This window comes from Laccaria bicolor, genomic scaffold, assembly GCF_000143565.1.
Source record: "Laccaria bicolor S238N-H82 LACBIscaffold_28 genomic scaffold, whole genome shotgun sequence".
Taxonomy (NCBI): domain Eukaryota; kingdom Fungi; phylum Basidiomycota; class Agaricomycetes; order Agaricales; family Hydnangiaceae; genus Laccaria; species Laccaria bicolor.
The window spans coordinates 322638-340944 of record NW_001889899.1 but is presented as its reverse complement, the minus strand read 5'-3'; the positions used below and the strand labels follow the sequence as shown (position 1 = coordinate 340944).

General features: G+C 48.4%; 5 protein-coding genes across 5 annotated transcripts; 1 reads left to right on the top strand and 4 right to left on the bottom strand.

The window, feature by feature from the left end:
* Nucleotides 1-5804: 5804 nt before the first annotated feature.
* Nucleotides 5805-7583, bottom strand: LACBIDRAFT_304576 (uncharacterized protein; the record flags this gene model as incomplete). The annotated part of the gene is made up of 10 exons (XM_001884855.1): nucleotides 5805-6075; nucleotides 6126-6329; nucleotides 6386-6631; nucleotides 6690-6803; nucleotides 6858-6898; nucleotides 6956-7008; nucleotides 7061-7140; nucleotides 7199-7359; nucleotides 7412-7506; nucleotides 7577-7583. The coding sequence occupies 10 exons, from the start codon at nucleotides 7581-7583 to the stop codon at nucleotides 5805-5807; spliced, it is 1272 nt and encodes a 423-aa protein (XP_001884890.1).
* Nucleotides 7584-8271: 688 nt separating this feature from the next.
* On the bottom strand, nucleotides 8272-8583 carry LACBIDRAFT_304575 (uncharacterized protein; the record flags this gene model as incomplete). Its single annotated transcript, XM_001884854.1, has 1 exon — nucleotides 8272-8583. One exon carries the CDS (start codon nucleotides 8581-8583, stop codon nucleotides 8272-8274), a length of 312 nt encoding a protein of 103 aa, XP_001884889.1.
* A 1266-nt stretch (nucleotides 8584-9849) lies between these two features.
* LACBIDRAFT_304574 (uncharacterized protein) lies at nucleotides 9850-10552 on the bottom strand (the record flags this gene model as incomplete). The annotated part of the gene is made up of 4 exons (XM_001884853.1): nucleotides 9850-9979; nucleotides 10030-10052; nucleotides 10107-10187; nucleotides 10235-10552. The coding sequence occupies 4 exons, from the start codon at nucleotides 10550-10552 to the stop codon at nucleotides 9850-9852; spliced, it is 552 nt and encodes a 183-aa protein (XP_001884888.1).
* A 3902-nt stretch (nucleotides 10553-14454) lies between these two features.
* LACBIDRAFT_304572 (uncharacterized protein) lies at nucleotides 14455-15802 on the top strand (the record flags this gene model as incomplete). Its single annotated transcript, XM_001884956.1, has 8 exons — nucleotides 14455-14476; nucleotides 14531-14643; nucleotides 14695-14858; nucleotides 14917-15103; nucleotides 15160-15200; nucleotides 15249-15407; nucleotides 15466-15735; nucleotides 15793-15802. The coding sequence occupies 8 exons, from the start codon at nucleotides 14455-14457 to the stop codon at nucleotides 15800-15802; spliced, it is 966 nt and encodes a 321-aa protein (XP_001884991.1).
* A 115-nt stretch (nucleotides 15803-15917) lies between these two features.
* On the bottom strand, nucleotides 15918-16230 carry LACBIDRAFT_304571 (uncharacterized protein; the record flags this gene model as incomplete). The annotated part of the gene is made up of 2 exons (XM_001884852.1): nucleotides 15918-16059; nucleotides 16115-16230. The coding sequence occupies 2 exons, from the start codon at nucleotides 16228-16230 to the stop codon at nucleotides 15918-15920; spliced, it is 258 nt and encodes an 85-aa protein (XP_001884887.1).
* Between the last annotated feature and the right edge of the window lie 2077 nt (nucleotides 16231-18307).

The following is an 18307-nucleotide window of genomic DNA, read 5'->3' as shown; positions in this document are numbered from 1 at the left end:
TCGGCACTACAGCCGACGAAATCTTCGGTTTTAGCATGTGTTGAGTGCACATATTCTTTGAGAGGCCACACAATATTTCTGGAGGTACTTCGGCACTATGAGCTGACAAAATCTTCGGTTTTAACATGTGTTGAGTGCACATATTCTTTGAGAGGCAACACCACATTTCCGCAGGTACTTCGGCACAACCAGTGGATGAAATCCTCGGTCTTAATATCTATTGAGTGCACATAGTCTTTGGGAGGCAACGCAATATTTCCGGAAGGATTTCGGCACTACCAGCTGACAAAATCTTTGGTTTTAAGATGTCGGATTTGAATTTGAGCCGAAGATGGCCTCATTTTTTGACGTCGTGTTGCCTGATGTGGGAAGACTTACCAACCCACTGGAATAAGCCTGAATAGCCCACAGGGTATTGCATCGGGAATATGAGGTGGGTTTGAGAGCTCGAAATGCTCTTTTGGAGGCAATGGCACACATAGAGGATCAGTTGAGGCAGTTGGATACTATGATCATGCTGAATGAAGAGGAGCTTCGGATCAAAGCAAGGATTGAGAAGGCAGAGAAATTGGTGCCATAGTAGTGACCCCCCCCTGTCTTCGGATATATCTTTCGGCCTACTTTTTTGTCGGTCCACCATATGATCATGTGTTAAATAGCAATTGGGCCCAAAGTTGCGGGATATTTCACAATTGGGCCACACCATCTCACCTTAAGGTAAAAGCATGCATTGGGCCCAACTTTATTCAATAGTGTGTAGATAGCATTGGCCCCATTGGGGTAGCTCTATGGTACATAGGTACAATTGACCATGTGGAGTACCATTGAACTATAATGTAACGTATGAGTACTTGTGGTTGAACGTCAAACCATCCGTTCTTCGACTAAATTTTAGTCCATCAGACGGTTCCATTCTTGTCCTCGCAGCCCTCTTCGAAATATCCCTCACCGGAACCAACGCAAACCTCCTAGACCCCCTCTCCACTCCTCTCCACGCCATCACAAAACCAGACAGCTCAACCACCACTGGCCCACTCTCCTTCTCCAACATCACGAATTTCTTCAACACCGTTTCCCTATTCAAATATACGGGATCGTTGACGACACCTCCGTGCACTGACGGCGTCATTTTCCTCGTCGCGAATACTTTCCTGCCGATTAGCCCGAAAGCGTTTTTGGAGTTTAAGAGTGTGTTGAAGTTTAATGCGAGATATGTGCAGAATGCGCCGGGGGAGAAGAATTTGATTGAAGTGGCTGCGGGTCAGTTGCCAAAGTAGACTTGGACTGTATTTCATTTTTTTTCGTCGTCCTTTCCGTTCCTTTTATTTCTGTTATTGTACTTACACCGTTAATGAAAGTTGATTATGGGGCACCATTCTATATACACAAGTATCATCGTGAGGTGCTGGTGAAAATCTGGATCGGCCTTTACTTCATGTCATAAGTTAAATCATTGACAATAGCAAAATATACAGCGTTTGAATCTAAAATATGTAAAAATATTGGACAAGAAAGTATACACGTCCGACAACTAACTCCGAGTCTGAACGCCCATAAAGGTTAATAAACTAATTGTTTTCGAGGCGCTAGGACTTTGACAAACCTGATGCCCATACCCTGAAAGTGCGTGATTACTGTTCATTGAACTTGCGCAAATGATATTGAATCCAGACTGTAAACTTAATGAAATCTGTACAAGAAAGTCAAAACACAGGGAGGAAAAGACATATAAAGGGAGACGAGGGAATGTCTGGGTAGATATCTTAAATCCGGTTAGTATCATCCATCCTTGCCACTAGTATCTACTTCGTTTCTGAGTCCTGAATCCTAACTATACTTGCTCGAGCCCGCGATTATGCGCTTGCTGTCAAAGATTGCAACAGACGTGACCGGATGTTTGGGCTGTCGGAATGGCTCACCCACTGGCTTCCCCGTCTCTGCATCCCAAATCCAAATTGTGTTGTCACGCGAGCCAGAGATTACGCGCCTGCCCTCATGCGAGAATGCCACAGACATGATCGCATCTGTGTGTCCTTGGAATGGCTCTCCTACTAGCTCCCCCGTCTCCACATCCCATATCCGAACTGTTTGGTCGCGCGACCCCGAGACTACGCGCCTGCCGTCAGGCGAGAATGCGGCAGAGTTGATAGAATCGGTGTGTCCTTGGAATGGCTCTATCACTGGCTTCCCCGATCCTGCATCCCAGATCCGAATTGTCTTGTCGACCAAGCCAGAGACTACGCACCCGCCGTGAGGTGAGAATGCCACAGACATGATTGCATCTGTGTGTCCTTGAAATGGCTCTCCCACTGGCTTCCCCGTCTCCACATCCCAGATCCAAATTGTCTTGTCATCTGACCCCGAGACTACGTGCCTGCCGTCAGGTGAGAATGCGACAGAATTGATACAATATATGCGTCCTCGGAATGGCTCTCCCACTGGCTTCCCTGTCTCTGCATCCCAGATCCGAAGTGTTCCATAGAATGAGCCCGAGACTACTCGCCTGCCGTCAGGCGAGAATGCGATAGACTCGATCTGACCTGTGTGTCCTTGGGATGGCTCTGCTACCAGTGGCTGCCCCGTCTCTGCATCCCAGATCTGAATTGTCCCATCCCACGAGCCCGAGACTACGCGCCTGCCATCAGGCGAGAATGCGACAGACCTGACCACATCTGTGTGTCCTCGGAATGGTTTTCCCACTGGCTTCATCGTCTCCACATCCCAGACCTGAATTATCATGTCACCCGAGCCTTGAAAGACTACGCGCCTGCCGTCAGGTGAAAATGCGACAGATGTAATCCATTCTGATTGTCCTTGGAATGGCTCTCCCACTGGCTTCCTTGTCTCTGCATCCCAAACCTGAATTGTCCTGTCACCCGAGCCCGAGACTACGCGTGTGCCGTCAGGTGAGAATGCGACAGATGCATCAGTAGAATCACAACCCCTTTCACTTTCACTTTCAGGCGCTTTCACTTTCACAACCCCTTTCACTTTCACTTCCAGGCGCTTTCACTTTCAAATCACTTTCAATTAACTTTCAAGGCACCTTTTCCCGCCCTTTCGGGTCTTTCCCCCTTTGGACCTCTTTCAAATTTGTTGATCAATATATTTTATAGAGTCGCATAGGTAGCATTCGGGGTGAAGATCTATCATCTAATAATGAATTTTCAGTGAGGATTAAAGAGGTAGAAGATGTGTTTTCCATGCCAAAATCTGTTGAAGGCTGTCGATCACGCGACATGTTGAACATCCGAATTTGGAAATTTTTGGACTTGTTAACTTTTCCGTTACACTACCTCTGTCCCTTCCCCTCCTCTGGCGCGCGATGTCTTCACGATTGGGTATGTGTCTGGCCAGCACAAATCCTTTTATGATGACATCGACGTGGCTTATCGCCGTCGTCAGGTTTGATTCCAGAAGCAGCAGCCCGCCTCACCCAAGCCCCGCGACTCCCGTCGCATCACAAGCCCATGGTGGTTTCAGCTACCAGCAAAGTACACACCACGCCACTCAGGTCGCTTCGCCCTTCCGAAACGAAAGTCGCACAGGCGAATGACCAGCGTGCACTGCACAGATCCCGTTCCTGGCCTCACCGCTTGAGGCTGTCCCAGAGTCGGACAACGAGGAAGAGAGACCATTGCTTACGTTTTGTAAGTTTCTCCTCTCGTCTTACTGAAGGAGGACTGATAGTGCATGCGTAGCCCTCCCTAGGGTTTTGCATGACCACATCTACAACTACGCTCAGCACCGACCGACCTCGCACCCTTAGACCACGAGCATCAAGCCTTCTCCCCTGGTCCGAACCCGGGGACGCGCATCATGGTGGAGGTGCGGGATATGGATGGGGTGTCGTCGCTTGGTTGTTTGTGTTCCCCTCGTCTGTGAGTACGCATTCGCCTGACAAGGCGCTCCTGACCTCGGTGACGATGGACGACGTCTCTTCGCATCTGGTCAAGGCGGCCTGGTGGGTGTTTTTTTACCACTCGTCTCTACCCGCGACACGTCAAGCCTGCACCGCCTGGCTCAAAAAGCACGTTCGCAATGCCTACTCACTCGAAACGAGCAGACGAGCAGATGCCGTGGAATGCCTTGGCCACTACTAGACGATGACTCGTCCTGAGTGCGTCCTTCCTTCCTCTCCCCCCCTTCCTTTCTGACTCTCGATATCCATCCAGCTGAACAACTCCGCGCAACGTCGAATCTGAATTACACAACTCCTCAATCACAGCACAGCAAGCACGGTGGGACTATGGTCAAGCTTTGCAGTGGGTCGGCGAGACTGTTGCGGCAAAGGTTCCCCAGGCCACAACCCCTTCCAGCGAGTCTGATTTCGAGTTAGCGAGGACATTAGAGGGTTAGCGTCGTTCTAGTAGTAATTACTACCATTGTTTCTATCAAATATCAGAAATCTATTCACTTTTGCCTACTTTTAAGCCCCTTTCAAGTCACCTTTTGAAAGCTGCACCTCTTTCATGGTCCCCTTTTGAACCACTTTCAGCCCCTTTTGTCCCTTTTGAAAGCGGAAATCCCTTTTCAAACAATATGGCCTGGGCTTCCAAAAGCGGAAACGCTTTCATGCTTTCACGCTTTCAAAAGCGGTGAAAGCGGCTAAAGCCGGACTTGTAATTTTACTGATGTGTAATCCATTCTGTGTGTCCTTGGAATGGCTCTCCCACTGGCTTCCCCATCTCAGCATCCCAGATCCGAATTGTCTTGTCGTCTGACCCCGAGATCACGCACCTGCCGTCAGGTGAGAATGTGACAGACCTGATCCAATGTGTGTGTCCTTGGAGTGGCTCTACCACTGGCTTCCCCGTCTCTGCATCCCAGATCCGAATTGTCTCGTCCCACGAGCACGAGACTATGCGCCTGCCGTCAGGCGAGAATGCGACAGACACGACCATATCTGTGTGTCCTCGGAATGGCTCTGCTGCTGGCTTCCCCGTCTCTGCATTCCATATCCGAATTGTCCTGTCGTACGAGCCCGAGACTACGCGCCTGCCATCAGGCGAGAATGCGACAGACACGACCATATCTGTGTGTCCTTGGAATGGCTCTCCCACTGGACTTCCTGTCTCTGCATCCCAGATCCGAATTGTCCTGTCGTATGAGCCCGAGACTACGCGCCTACCGTCAGGCGAGAAAGCGACAGACACAACCATATCTGTGTGTCCTCGGAATGGCTCTCTGCTGGCTTCCCCGTCTCTGCATTCCATACCCGAATTGTCCTGTCGTTTGACCCCGAGACTACGCGCCTGCCATCAGGCGAGAATGCGACAGACACGACCATATCTGTGTGTCCTCGGAATGGCTCTCCCACTGGACTTCCTGTCTCTGCATCCCAGATCCGAATTGTCTTGTCGTCCGACCCTGAGACTACGCGCCTGCCGTCAGGCGAGAATGCAACAGACCTGATGCAACCTTCGTGTCCACTCAATACGAAGATGGAAGCTGGGGTAAGAGCAATGGGTTCAGTCCTTCACAAAAGAAGAATGGTGGCTTTCACTTACGATTCAAAAACTGCTGTACAAACTGTTGTGCTGTCTCCTGGTAGCGTGTTTCATTACTATGTCCAAGGTCTACTACGAGAGGACAGATGTCAATCGACGGACTTAGTTTCAAACTGGCTCGATGCCAAACACGCCCTAGGATGTTTACTGTGTTGTCCAGGAGTTGAAACATGATCTCAGGGTTGAGAGCAGGTTTCTTCAGCTCAACAATGACTTGATCGTACAGTGCTTGTCCTCCATCCGCTAAATGTGGCCATATGTGAGCTACGGAAATTTTTGAGGTACTGAGCAAGTTTACCCCCAGTTGCAATTTGGCGCAAAAATCAGCCACACAGTACTATCATGCTGCTTGATGAACTTCTCCACATGGGCGCGCACAGCGTCGAACAAGTCCAATTCCAGCCAATTGCCGAGCCCCTCCTCACGCACTCTCTCCCAGAATAATAGATCGTCATCCAAAGGACGTGCCTGTGGAGTGTACCCCGGCGTCAAATTACCGGCCAGCAAGAGAGAACCATGGATCTTCTGATTAGCGTGTATTTTTCGGCTTGACCCGAGGTGAGGCCTAACAAAACAGTTAGTTGAGGCAGTGCCTCGCAGTTGGAGAATACTTGCTTGTGAGTCGTCTTTTTTCCATCATCGCCCCGCCTCGTGTATGTCAATCTTCTTAAGGGCAAAATCTCAAGCGGCCACCACAACCCCTGCAAAGACTTCTCGACATTAATCTGCTCGTTAAGCTCACGCCCGAATGGTTTTGTGCGAAGACCGAGCGCCCCCGCTTGAAACGTCATCCACCTCAGAGCAGGTCCATGACGACCTCTAAATGTAAAGACATGACAAATTGAACCCTCAGGTGGACAGGTAAATGTACTTACATATCCGAGTGCGCGCCCGGAAACCAGACTTCCATGGTTTGCTTTACCAAGGCTCCATGCTTGACACTTGTAGGATTCTTGTCGTCTGGTTTTGTGGCTAAACCTCCATAAGCATACTCGGGCAAGAACCTGACCCGTTTCTCGTCGAGCGCCAGTGCATGGCGGAAGAAGCAGACATGTTTCATCCCGTCGATCGTCCGAGGAAGCATCTTGTCGCGTGCAATCCCGATGGACGAGACGGTATCCCTAAAACTCTTATCGTAAGTGTACAGGGTTCCATAAAGGCAGAGTATGCATTACATACCAGGCACCAACGAAATGCACTCGTACATCTTTGTATGAGAAGATCTCCTTGAAACGCTTGGCGCTCGCTAAGGTTGGTTCATCACTTTTTGGGTCCACATAAATTTCGTATGCACTGAAGATTAAAATTGATCAACGAACAATAAGGTATGCGATATTTTGAGCGCACAATGGGATCTGCATCTCATTTCCCTTATGGATCAGGCCGACCTAAAATTTTCCGAAGACATCAATTGGGGCTGCAAGTCTTCTCAGAACGTAGCACACCTTGTCAATCATTGCCGAGAGTACGCGAACTTGGAATGCGCCACGAGAAAACCCTGTAGATCCCTCAGTATCGACAGACACACGAGTGATATCGTTCTAACGCACCGAAAAGAAATATACAATCCCCAGGCTCATAGTTATCAGACAACCAGCGATATGCACCCAATATTGTTCGTTTAAAATGCCTGAACGAGGAAAGAGGTAAAAGAAAAGCAAGACATATGAGGTGACCACTCAGCGCACCGTGCGACCGCCAAATCGATCTTATGAGAGAGGACCTGTCGGTAGGATTTGAACGATGTCCAAGATGCCTGGGCGTACGTCCCGATACCACTGTTGTACCAAGTTTTCTGGTTCCCGCTCTCCTTTAGGATGCAATTGTACAATTCGATAACATTTGTGTTCTTTCAAGAACGTCAGCAAGTGGTGCCGCTGGACAGCCTCGCAAACGCATACCTTCTCTCCGAACTGATTTGCGGTACCGTCGATGCAAACGATGAGGTTTCTACCACCGATCTCATGCTCACATGTGTGCGAGGTACCCGCAGTTGCTTATCAAAGAAAGATCAGGGTTGTTCATAAAAGTGCAGATGCAGACGAGGTAGTGCTTAGATCTCTCACCTTCCATGGAGGAAAGGAAAGTGGGTAACTGTGATGGAATGGAGGGAGGTAAGGAGAGTGCTTACTGGATGTTGCTCCAGATTATGGAGAAGCGCCGGGACTAGCTCGAAGCAGTTGTAAGCGGGTGACATGTCGACAGGATACACGGTAGGAACGATCGAGGTATTGTTGGATTTTGGGCGTCTGTGAATACTTACTGGGAGTTCACAACACCAGTGCAATCGGACTCAGAGCCCCTCGTGACTCACCAAAAAGGTTTGCGTGATCACCCCACGCTAAAAATAGATACTTACTCCTTGACGTTGAGTTCAGGACGATGCATTCCTATCAGCCGTTTGCACATCGAGTTTCTTAACTTGTGTTTGTAATTGTGTAAGTATTCTGTTACGGAACAGTGACATATGAGTAATCTGCCACTGGCTCATCTCTAGGCCACACTACTGGCACCAACACGATTCCAAGGAGGTCCTCGCTAAAACGGCAACATTTTATTATAGCTTCAAGAGAATATATCCATACAAATCCGTCATCTCAATGATGTGCTCCAACATGCTAGACGTCAACTTAAAGTAGGTCACCGCACGGCGCAAGAAGAGCACTTGATTTCCTTTGTCAGTTAATCAGCCAACGACTCGGATCAACCATCGACGAAGTTGCGCTCAGTCTAGATATTGCGGTACATCCGGGGTTAGCTCTCAAAGTGGATGTAGTGTAAAAACAGTGCCGGGAGGAGGAGTATTTGACTTTGTAAACGTGCAATGGTACCTGCGTTTGAAGCGCCTGGGGTAGTCATCGTACGTAGAAGGAGCGCTCCCCAAGCCAAACTCGGAGATAGTTGGAGGAGGCTGAGGCATCGCTTGTCCACCGTACGCGTATTGTGGGTAGTACGGAGCAAGTCGGTAACCGTAGGGCGGGCAGGGCGTTTGACCCGGAGAATCATATGACATGCCACTGCAGGCGGAGGATACGGGAATGGATACAGGTTTTGGCTTGGTGGGTATTGGCATGCCAGAGGAGGAGGGACTGATGTGGGTTGGCTGTTGGCGTGAAAGATTAGTGAGGTGAGATTTCGGTGGAGGGTGAAAAACGCGACTTACGAAGCATCTTGCGGACGGCTAGTTAGGAGGAGGAGAGGACATTGGGCCCAATGAAACCGACTCCTATTCGAGACAACGATGCTGCGCACATTAGCAGGGCATGGAGTCTGAAAAGTAATCCTGTGGGTTGTGAACTTGAAGTTTTATCCACAAAAAATACAACAGCTCCAAGACGAATCGGAGATATACTCAAGTGTTAGCGACGGCGGAGGGTTCAAGCTGGCGTCGGAATAAATACACAAGAAAAGAACAAGAAATTGCCAGTGAACGTACGACGTCAGTCATTCCTGCCCAAATCGTTCACCAGCACCATGGCAATCCTGAGAGCTGAAAGAGAGTATTCGAGCGAAGCGGCCTCAGCCCTCCCTCTGAAATCCTTACCGTGACGTGACGGACCAAGGCGGCCGTAGGCCATGACTTGGAGGAGAACAAGAAGAAGACACGTTCACGTTTCCCAGAAGTAACCAAGTTCGAGATACGTGGATCCTAACGGGAAGAATTTGTGTGAACCCAGTACCGGCTCCCAGCGTCTAACTTGACATCGTGTAGAAGCGCCACGAGCGCCTACATAAGTGGAGCTATTCGTTGGCAAATCTTGGGAAAAACGAGGCCGCAGTTAAGGTGCAGGTCCAGTAGGAAAGGCATCCTGTGGCTTGATTTGCTCCGTGGCCGACAAAAAGTTGTCTCGATGTCAACGATTGGAAGAGTGGACGGCATAACCTCACCTCGCGTTTTCTCAAGGGAACTTGCCACATGTACTCGTTCGCTAATGACTCGAGATGGTGCCTCCATTGACTGAACAGTGACGTAATGCTAGCGCTGAGAAGAAAGCGAGTAAGTAACCAAGAGTTGAAGTTGTTCGATATGGCATCTGAGGAAAGCGTTTCGCCTTGTGTTTCTTGGAGCCTGCTACGGCCGCTTGTGCTTGTCTCGTGTCCTTGAGGCTGCAAGACTGAGCCATAACGTAACACTGAAAATAAAACGAGAATCGAGGACTATGAGCAAAGAAGCTGAAGCTGTTTACTTCCCCTGCTAGACCTCGTGTCTTCAATTGGGGCTAGCTTGCGGCGTGTGCTGCGGAGGCCATGTGTCTTGGAGACGCTGCATGAGTGTTGAGGCCTGAGGCGTAACGTAACACTTACAAGACATACCGCTAAGTGACGAAATTGAGAATCGCTAGGTAATAGGTATCAAAGTTGAGAATGTATGTTGGGGGCGGGGGAATAAATCGGTAGCTTTACCTTTGGCAATAGTACATTCGGGAGGTGATAGAGGGGTTGATTTTACAAGTTGATTGTCGATTGCCCTTGGCCGAAAACGTTGGACACGAGTCAGCAAATCATAGATAGAACATACCCATGGGGAGAAATGATGACTCTCTGCCCGAGCACGTTTCAGACGGAATGAACGCGGGGATAAGGAATATGACGCACCGTTACCGTAGTACGCGGTCGAGGGCTTCCGTCCGTCCAGTCGTTTTGGGGAGCACCTATGTTGATCTTGCGTCTATCGTCCTAGGATGCTGTTAGATAACGCGAGAGATCATTGGGGCCCCACTCACTATATATGATGTGTACTCCGAAGATACAGCGAGTTCCCCGTACGGAGTCGGGAGAAATGAACTTGGATCCGAAAAATTGCGTAGGCAAAGTTCGACCATACAACCTGTTAAAAATTTTATCTTGTCAGTTCGTGTTTCAGCCACCCTCAGCATGAAAATTTCGGCCGCTGAAGCGGTTTCGGGGACGGGGAGTGGAGTTGTTGCAACGAGGCCAACACGTGTCTGGTGAGAAAGAAATATTTTACAAGGATTCCCCCGGCTTGCCTCATGACCACCATGTGCCGCCTCTAAAACTCCCAAAATCCGTTTCGATGCCATTATAGACGCCCAACCGATTGCGAGATACCGATCTTGCCCTTTACCAACGAAAAACAAAACAACGATCACCATGATTCATTCTACCACCGCCCAAGCGTCCTATATCCATTCTCCAGCATCCGTAATCCCATTCTAAGCCGTTTATAAACCTCCTCGATATCTCTTCTGACATCTTGATCAATCCGCACCCAGCCATCTTCATCTGCAATCCCATCATGCCTTCGTCAACAGTACAAACGATGCCAGGACCCAGTAGAATGCCAGCCCAAAACTCTCTCAGCCACTCGAACAGCTCATTCTCATTGCGGAATTTTGTAGCCGAGGAAGACGGCTTCAGCGCTGCTATGCTGAAATCCGTGGATAAGGATGCGTTCCTTGCAGCACAGCGTCAGGCGCTCGCTGCTTTCGATGATGCAGCTCTTGCGAAGGCTCTACAGGCGTCAGAGGAAACGGCTGCGGAGGAAGCGAGGAAACGGAGAGCAGCTGCCCATCTCCCGCCTAGCGTTGAGAGGACGCCACCACCACCATCGGCGCCGATCCAAGTCCCAGACCAACTTGCGAGGGCTCTGCAGGCTTCAGAGGAAACAGCTGCAGAGGAAGCGAGGAAACGGAGAGCAGCTGTCCATGTTCCACCGAGCGATGAGAGGACGCCACCACCATCAGCGCCTATCCAAGTTCCAGTCCAACTCGGGAGGGCTCGGCAGGCTTCAGAGGATCCAGCTGCAGAGGAAGCGAGAAAACGGACCGCCGCTGCCCAAGTTCTATCGAACGATGGGAGGACGCCACTTAATTCTATATCACCACCATCAGCGCCTATTCGAGTCCCAGTCCAACAGCAACATGAATCACGATATATCACAGACGAAGAAGCAGCACGATCGCTTGCTCGTTCGTGGCGCGTAGACGCGCTCCAACCTGCCCTTCTTGATTCCTCGGCGATAACAGCCGTATCTATTCCAGCATCTTCATTTATTCATGCACAATCACCTTCAGCATCAGCATCAGCAATTGTTACGCCACACGTATCGATATCGACGTCACCACGCGAAAACTCACGAATCTACCCCAGTGATCCTTCATCCCGTCGTCCACGAGCTCCATCAGCTGCAAAACCTCCTCTTCAATCTCTTTCGTCATCGTCAAAAGTTAGGGTGGAAGATATGGCACCCCCAGCTAGGTCAGCCACCGTGGAGGGTTATAAAGCCCAGAGAAGTGGATCGGTTGCAGGCCCATCGAATCCATCATCATCCCCACCATCAATGTCCCCATCGACTTCCCCGCCCTCACGTACACATACACATTCCAGACAGCCATCTGTCGGGACTGGGCCCATCACCAGCTCTTCTTCCCGGCGTGCACGCGCACCTTCCGTCTCAGCTCCACCGCCAGACCCATCCTCATTCTCACCAACACAACCAGGACAAGATACCCATGGCATGACACCGTCCATCATCTCCCACTCACCATCATCAGCAACAACAACGAAATCACGACCTATAGAAAAAAAAGTGTCAGCCTCCGCGCGGGATCTTCGTCTCGGCTTGACGATGACACCTACGCCATTAGTAACGCCCACAACGCGGCCGGCTACGCGTTCTAGGGCACAAAATATATCGCCTGAGCACGAACCTTCGCATCACCGCGATTTTTTTACTGCGAGTAGACGGTGTTCGAGGTGTCGTGAGGTTGTTAAAAGTCCTCGATCTTCCGTATGTTCTTCTTTCGTTCTTGTCTTCTTCACGCTGATTTACCTTTCACACAGTCAACCGAACCCTTCTCCCCCCGGCTCCTCCACCTCCCTTGCGCATCCTGCAACACAAACCACTGCAGGGGATGCTTCAAACCCACGCGGTGTCCACCCACCTGCTCCGGTGGCGCATCATGCCCAATCCGAACCTGCTGCTCTGCCATCTGCGCCATTGCCCTATTCGAAGTGCTGTGCAGCTTCGATAAGGAATACGCGGGGTTCGTTGCGAATTTGACAACGAGGGAGTTTATCAATGTGGTGATTGCACGCACGGATAAGAGGACGAGGGCTTTCGAGGGGGTGTTGGTGGGTACGTTGAGGAACGTATCGAGTTGGCTTCTTCAGGCTGCTTCCCTTTCCTCTGCGTCTGAATTCGAGTCGTCGTCTGGATCGGGGATACATCCCTCCATCCCACGACTATTCACGGTCTCCCACCTCCCCGGAGTGATGTACGCTTTCCTATCCCACACACTTGGCGCAGAGCGCGATTGGGTGGTGCATAGCGAGATATACATCGCGCTGATGGACGTGGTCAAGCACCTCTCTTCGAGTTCGGTTGCTGGAGTGGTGAAGGAGCCTGTGAGGAGGGTTGAGGAGAGCTGTGGTGTGCAGGCGTGGATGTGGGATCGGGGGGAAGTTGTTTGGGTTCGTGAGGGGGAAGCGGATGGGCAAGAAGGAAGGAGTTTGGGAGATGCGGTGAAGAGGTTGGAGAGGCATCGGCAGGGATTGGAGAGGTATGGGAATAAGTTCAAGTTTGCGGCTATGGCGGAGAAGATTGAGATGCTTTGTGAGGGGATTTCGTATTTGTTGTTTCAGCAGCTTGTTGGGGGGTGATTGAGGGCGTTGGGTGTGGTTGGGTGGAGGAGGTTATCATTATTGCATACGGTCCCAGGTGGTCTCTGCTCGCAAGCCTTTTCTCTTTTCCTATTTTTTTCAGAATTTGGTTGCATATACATAGACGTCCAAGGACATTCATTTACTTACACTACGTGTATACTTTCTGGTTCAATATTTTACATATGTAATGTCGATGGAATGTGTTTCAGATGAGCGCCGTGCAGTTCGCTATTGGTTTAGGCCAGCTACATATATAGAGGTCATGTTGGAATCAGGCATTTGACATGACATTCACGGGTCCTCCACTTGTCCTCCACCAACCCGGACAAATTTACCACTTCTGAGGGTAGGCCAGGTACAATCCGGACAGAAACTGCCAAATGGCGTCCGGACAAAACCCCCATTTTCGGGATCAGACCATTTGTGCTATTCTTGCTGAGATCTACTGAGATGCCCTCAATCGAATAAGTACCTCGATCGTTCCCAGTACCGTGTATCCTGTCAAGATGTCACCCGCTTACAACTACATACGGCGTAGCCTCGACGCTTCTACATAATCTCGAGCAACGTCCAGTGAGCACTCTCCTTACCTCCCTCTATTCCACCCCATTAACCGCTTCCATTTCCTCCATGGCAGACGATCCTATTCCCTCTGTTAAAGGCCAGAAATGTAGGTACTACAGTTGCGGACAAACAAACACATCAAATCGGGTATCTCAGGAATGCGAATTTTCTGGCAAAAACCGACGACAGATTTGAATCCGGACGGTCGAATACAGCCTAAAAACACTGTTTCTATGAAATTCCCACGAGGTTTTGGCGGCGCCAAATTTTTTGGCCAAAATTTCGCAACTTTTTGGCCTGTCAAGAGGGTCCTGCAGTGCCAAACCACGCTGATGACTCCAAAGTTACTCGGCCCCCACCAACCTGAGACAATATGCACCAGTAACCCATCATATTTTGACAGTTATGGGTAAAAAGGTACATTCACATAAAATTCACACTATAAAAATGGTCCATTGTTTGCACTTTAGAGCCAACTTGGGTATTATTTTATGCGAGAACAGCTCGTAAGAAAGTTCTAATTTTTTGGGATCAGAATCCATTCCTCAAAAGCTGTTCAAAAATGAAATTTTCGAGATTTTAGCGATTTTTTTTCGACACACGCCAATTTTTTGGGTGATTTTTTGGCCAAATTGTCGAAATTGAAAATTCTGCTCATGCAAATGGATGAATTAGAAGTAATCCTTTCTATTTCAATGCTTTTTAGTGGGTTTAAACTCATGTGGTGACGGACATAAATGGTAGAATAAATTTGATGCGTTTGTTTGTCCGCAACTGTATCTCGTCCACATCTGTCCTTTGATGAACAACCCTGATCTTTCTCTGATAAGCGACTGCGGGCCCTGTCACTACCACAGAAATCAAACCACTGTGTAAGCATAAGATCGGTGGTAGAAACCTCATCGTTTGCATCGACGGTACCGCAAATCAGTTCGGAGACAAGGTATGCGTTTGCGAGGCTGTCCAGCTGCACCACTTGCTGATGTTTTAAAAGAACACAAATGTTATCGAATTGTATCATCGCATTTTAAAGGAGGTCAAGGACAACCAGAAAACTTGGTACAACAGTGGTATCGGGACGTACGCCCGGCCATCTTGGAAATCGTTCAAATTCTACCGACAGGTCCTTTCTCATAAGATCGATTTGGCGATCGCATGGTGCGCTGAGTGGTCACTTTATATATCTTGCTTTTCTTTTACGTCTTTCCTCATTCAGGAATTTTGAACGGACAGTCTTGGGTGCATATCGCTGGTTGTCAGACAATTATGAGCCTGGGGATTGTATATTTCTTTTCGGTGCATTAGAACAATATGTGATTTGTTTGTCTGTCGATGCTGAGGGATCTACAGGGTTTTCTCGTGGTGCATTCCAAGTCCGCGTACTCTCGGCAATGATTGACAAGGTGTGCTATGTTCTGAGAGCATTAACAGTCCCAGTTGACGTCCCTGGAAAATCTAGGTCGGCCTGATCCATAAGGGAAATGAGATGCAGATCCCATTGTGCGCTTAAATTATTTTATACCTTATTCGTTGATCAATTATCTTCAGTGCATACGAGCTATATGCAGACCCGAAAAGTGATGATGAGGAATTAAGTCCAGTGACTCAAGCTGGATCGCCTCCGGAGAAGAAGCTCAAGAGCAGCGCTGCCGAGCGTTTCAAGCGGACCTTCTCAAACAAAGTACGGGTGCATTTCGTTGGTGCCTGGTATGTACTACGTACTCTGCCATTATGGAACCCTGTACGCTGACAAGAAGAGTTTTAGGGATACCGTCTCGTCCATTGGGATTGCACGCGAAAAGAAGATGCTCCTTGGGACGGTCGACAGGATGAAACATGTCTGCTTCTTCCGCCATGCACTGGCGCTCGACGAGCGACGGGTCAAGTTCTTGCCCGAGTACGCTTATGGAGGTTCGGTCACTGGCGAAACTACCCAATATATATCCCCAAGTGACGGGGTGGACCACTCGAAGGGCATGGACAAGGTGCATCCACAAACCTTGGAAGTCTGGTTTGCGGGCACACACTCGGATATGTAAGTACATTTACTTGCACATATGTTAGTCATGTTGTGCCTTACCTAATGGAGTAGCCAGACGTGACAAAACACCATACTATATGGCCCCAGCCGGACGGCCGGAATCTTATGATGTGCCTTTAGTGATGGTGCGGCCGCGATCCTTACAGGGACTCACTAGCACGCGCCGGCTGTCCTTTTCACCAACACTGTAGTGTCTCACCGGCGGTCCTGATGCATGGTATCGACCGGCAGGGAAATTTGCGGTGCACCCTGTCCTCTGGCGGCACAAGTTGCGGTGTACCATGTAAACATAGATGGTGATCATACATAGTGATAGGCCTGCAGTCATCAGTTAAATGTCATGAATGTGAGCCATTACAACTGAAAAACATACTGAATGATTACAGCAAGATGCAAAAACGTAGACACCTCTCCAAATTTCCCAGACTCCGCCTCGCTTTGTACAAACAACCGCTTTAGGAAATGAGCGGGTGCGAGTGACGCAAGCATTCTGTTCTCGCTCCACCAACCTCCACTTCGTCCATTCGCTAGCATCTCATCTATGTCATTTCCTATCAACCCTCGTAACAATGAGATGCCGTTTTTGTTCGGCAGATATAAAGCAGTAGTTCCCTGACATATTTGAAGATGGGAAAAGAGAAATTATATAGAAGTACCATATTTGTAGGAGTATATATAATAAAATGGCGCGCCATGCAAGCGCCATGAAGTCACTATGACGCGTCGTGCGGCGGAGTTGCACCAAATGCGGTTGTTTGTACAAAGCAAGGCGGAGTCTGGGAAATTTGGAGAGGTGTCTACGTTTTTGCATCTTGCTGTAATCACAATGAGAGTCCTACTGCAAGGTGATGAGATGCTGTAATTTCTTTTGAAACACAAGCAGCCTTCATTAACTATTGTCTATAGCATGTCCCCCAGAAATACAGCTGAATACAACACACCAGCAGAACACCTTCCAATAAAAACACATTGCCTTTTCATAGGAGACACTTTTTAAATAGCTGTGTTGGAGGTCCAGATATATATAATGAAGCTCTGTTGCAGCAGTGGAATTTTTTCAAAGAGGCTCCGCAAGAGCAATCTATTTTTTTCAAATGGCACTGCAGGCACAATGTATTATTTTAAAAAATGGCACCGCCGGAGCAATGTATTTTTTTAGATGACACCGCCGGAGCAATGTTTTTTTTATTTATAAATGGCACCGCCGGAGCAATGTATTTTTTTTCAAAAATGGCACCGCCGGGGCAATGCAAATATTTTTAACAATGGCACCGCCGGGGCAATGTATTATTTTTTTAAATGGCACCGCCGGGGCAATGTATTCTTGTTTAAAATGGCACCACTGGAGCATAAATAGCACCGCATTTTTACAAATGGCACCGCCAGAGCAATATGTTATTTTTTAAAATGGCACTGCTGGAGCAATGTATTTTTTTTCAAAAATGGCACCGCCGGGGAAATGTATTATTTTTTAAAATAGCACCGCCGGGGCAATGTATTCTTGTTTAAATGGCACCACTGGAGCATAAATAGCACCGCATTTTTACAAATGGCACCGCCAGAGCAATGTATTATTTTTTTAAATGGCACCGCCGGAGCAGTATATTTTTCTCAAATGGCACTGCTGGAGCAATGCAATTTTTTAAACAAGGCTCTGCCTTTGAAATTGCTCTGGCAGAGTAGTCCTTGCATATTTTTTGAAATACAAAAATCTTGTTTAGGGCAAAGAACACTAGAATTAAATAGACAGTTGATACATATGATTACTAGTAAATGGGCGGTACTGCTGAGGTTTTCTTGTTTTCTTCTGCATATGTTTTCTATGGGGGGACTAAGTGGTGGATTGCAGAGGGTAGATTGCAGGTGGTAGATTGCAGCTGCAGGGGATAGATTGCGGAGGGTATATTGTGGGGGATAGATTGCAGAGGGTATATTGCGGGGGATAGATTGCGGAGGGTAGATTGTGGCTGCGGTGGATAGACTACAGAGGGTAAACTCATCTGGATCCTTCATAGGGGTTTGGAAGCCAAGTATATAAACCTCTGTACATGCTCACAAGTGTGTTTTGAAGAGTCACTTATGTGAAATGTACCTTTTCACAGATTGTTTCAGCTCTGCAGAACATAATAATGGCTGTTACCTCATGTAAAAGCCACCTCTGGAAAGCTGGAGAAGTCAGGATTTGAACAAGCTAGGCCCGACGATAAGTTGTTTGGGGAAAAGAAAAGTCTTGATGGTTTCTATCATAAAAAGTACCATTTCACAGGTTGTTTCAGCCCCGCAACATGTAATAATGACTTTTGACTCATGTAAAAACCACCCTTGAAAAGCTTGAAAAAGCATAATTCTAACGAGCTAGGCCCGACGATAAGTTGTTCAAAAAAAAAAAAAAAAGTCTTGATGATTTTCGTTGTAATGCCACAATGCAGTCAAGGTTTGATAGAGATTATCAACATAAAACCCTCTTTTCTGTGTTTGTCAACAAAAACAAAACATCTCTTGAAGATTTTAACATGGTAATTACCATGGCATTGAGGTCTATCAGCTGGCTGGTTTTCAGGTTACA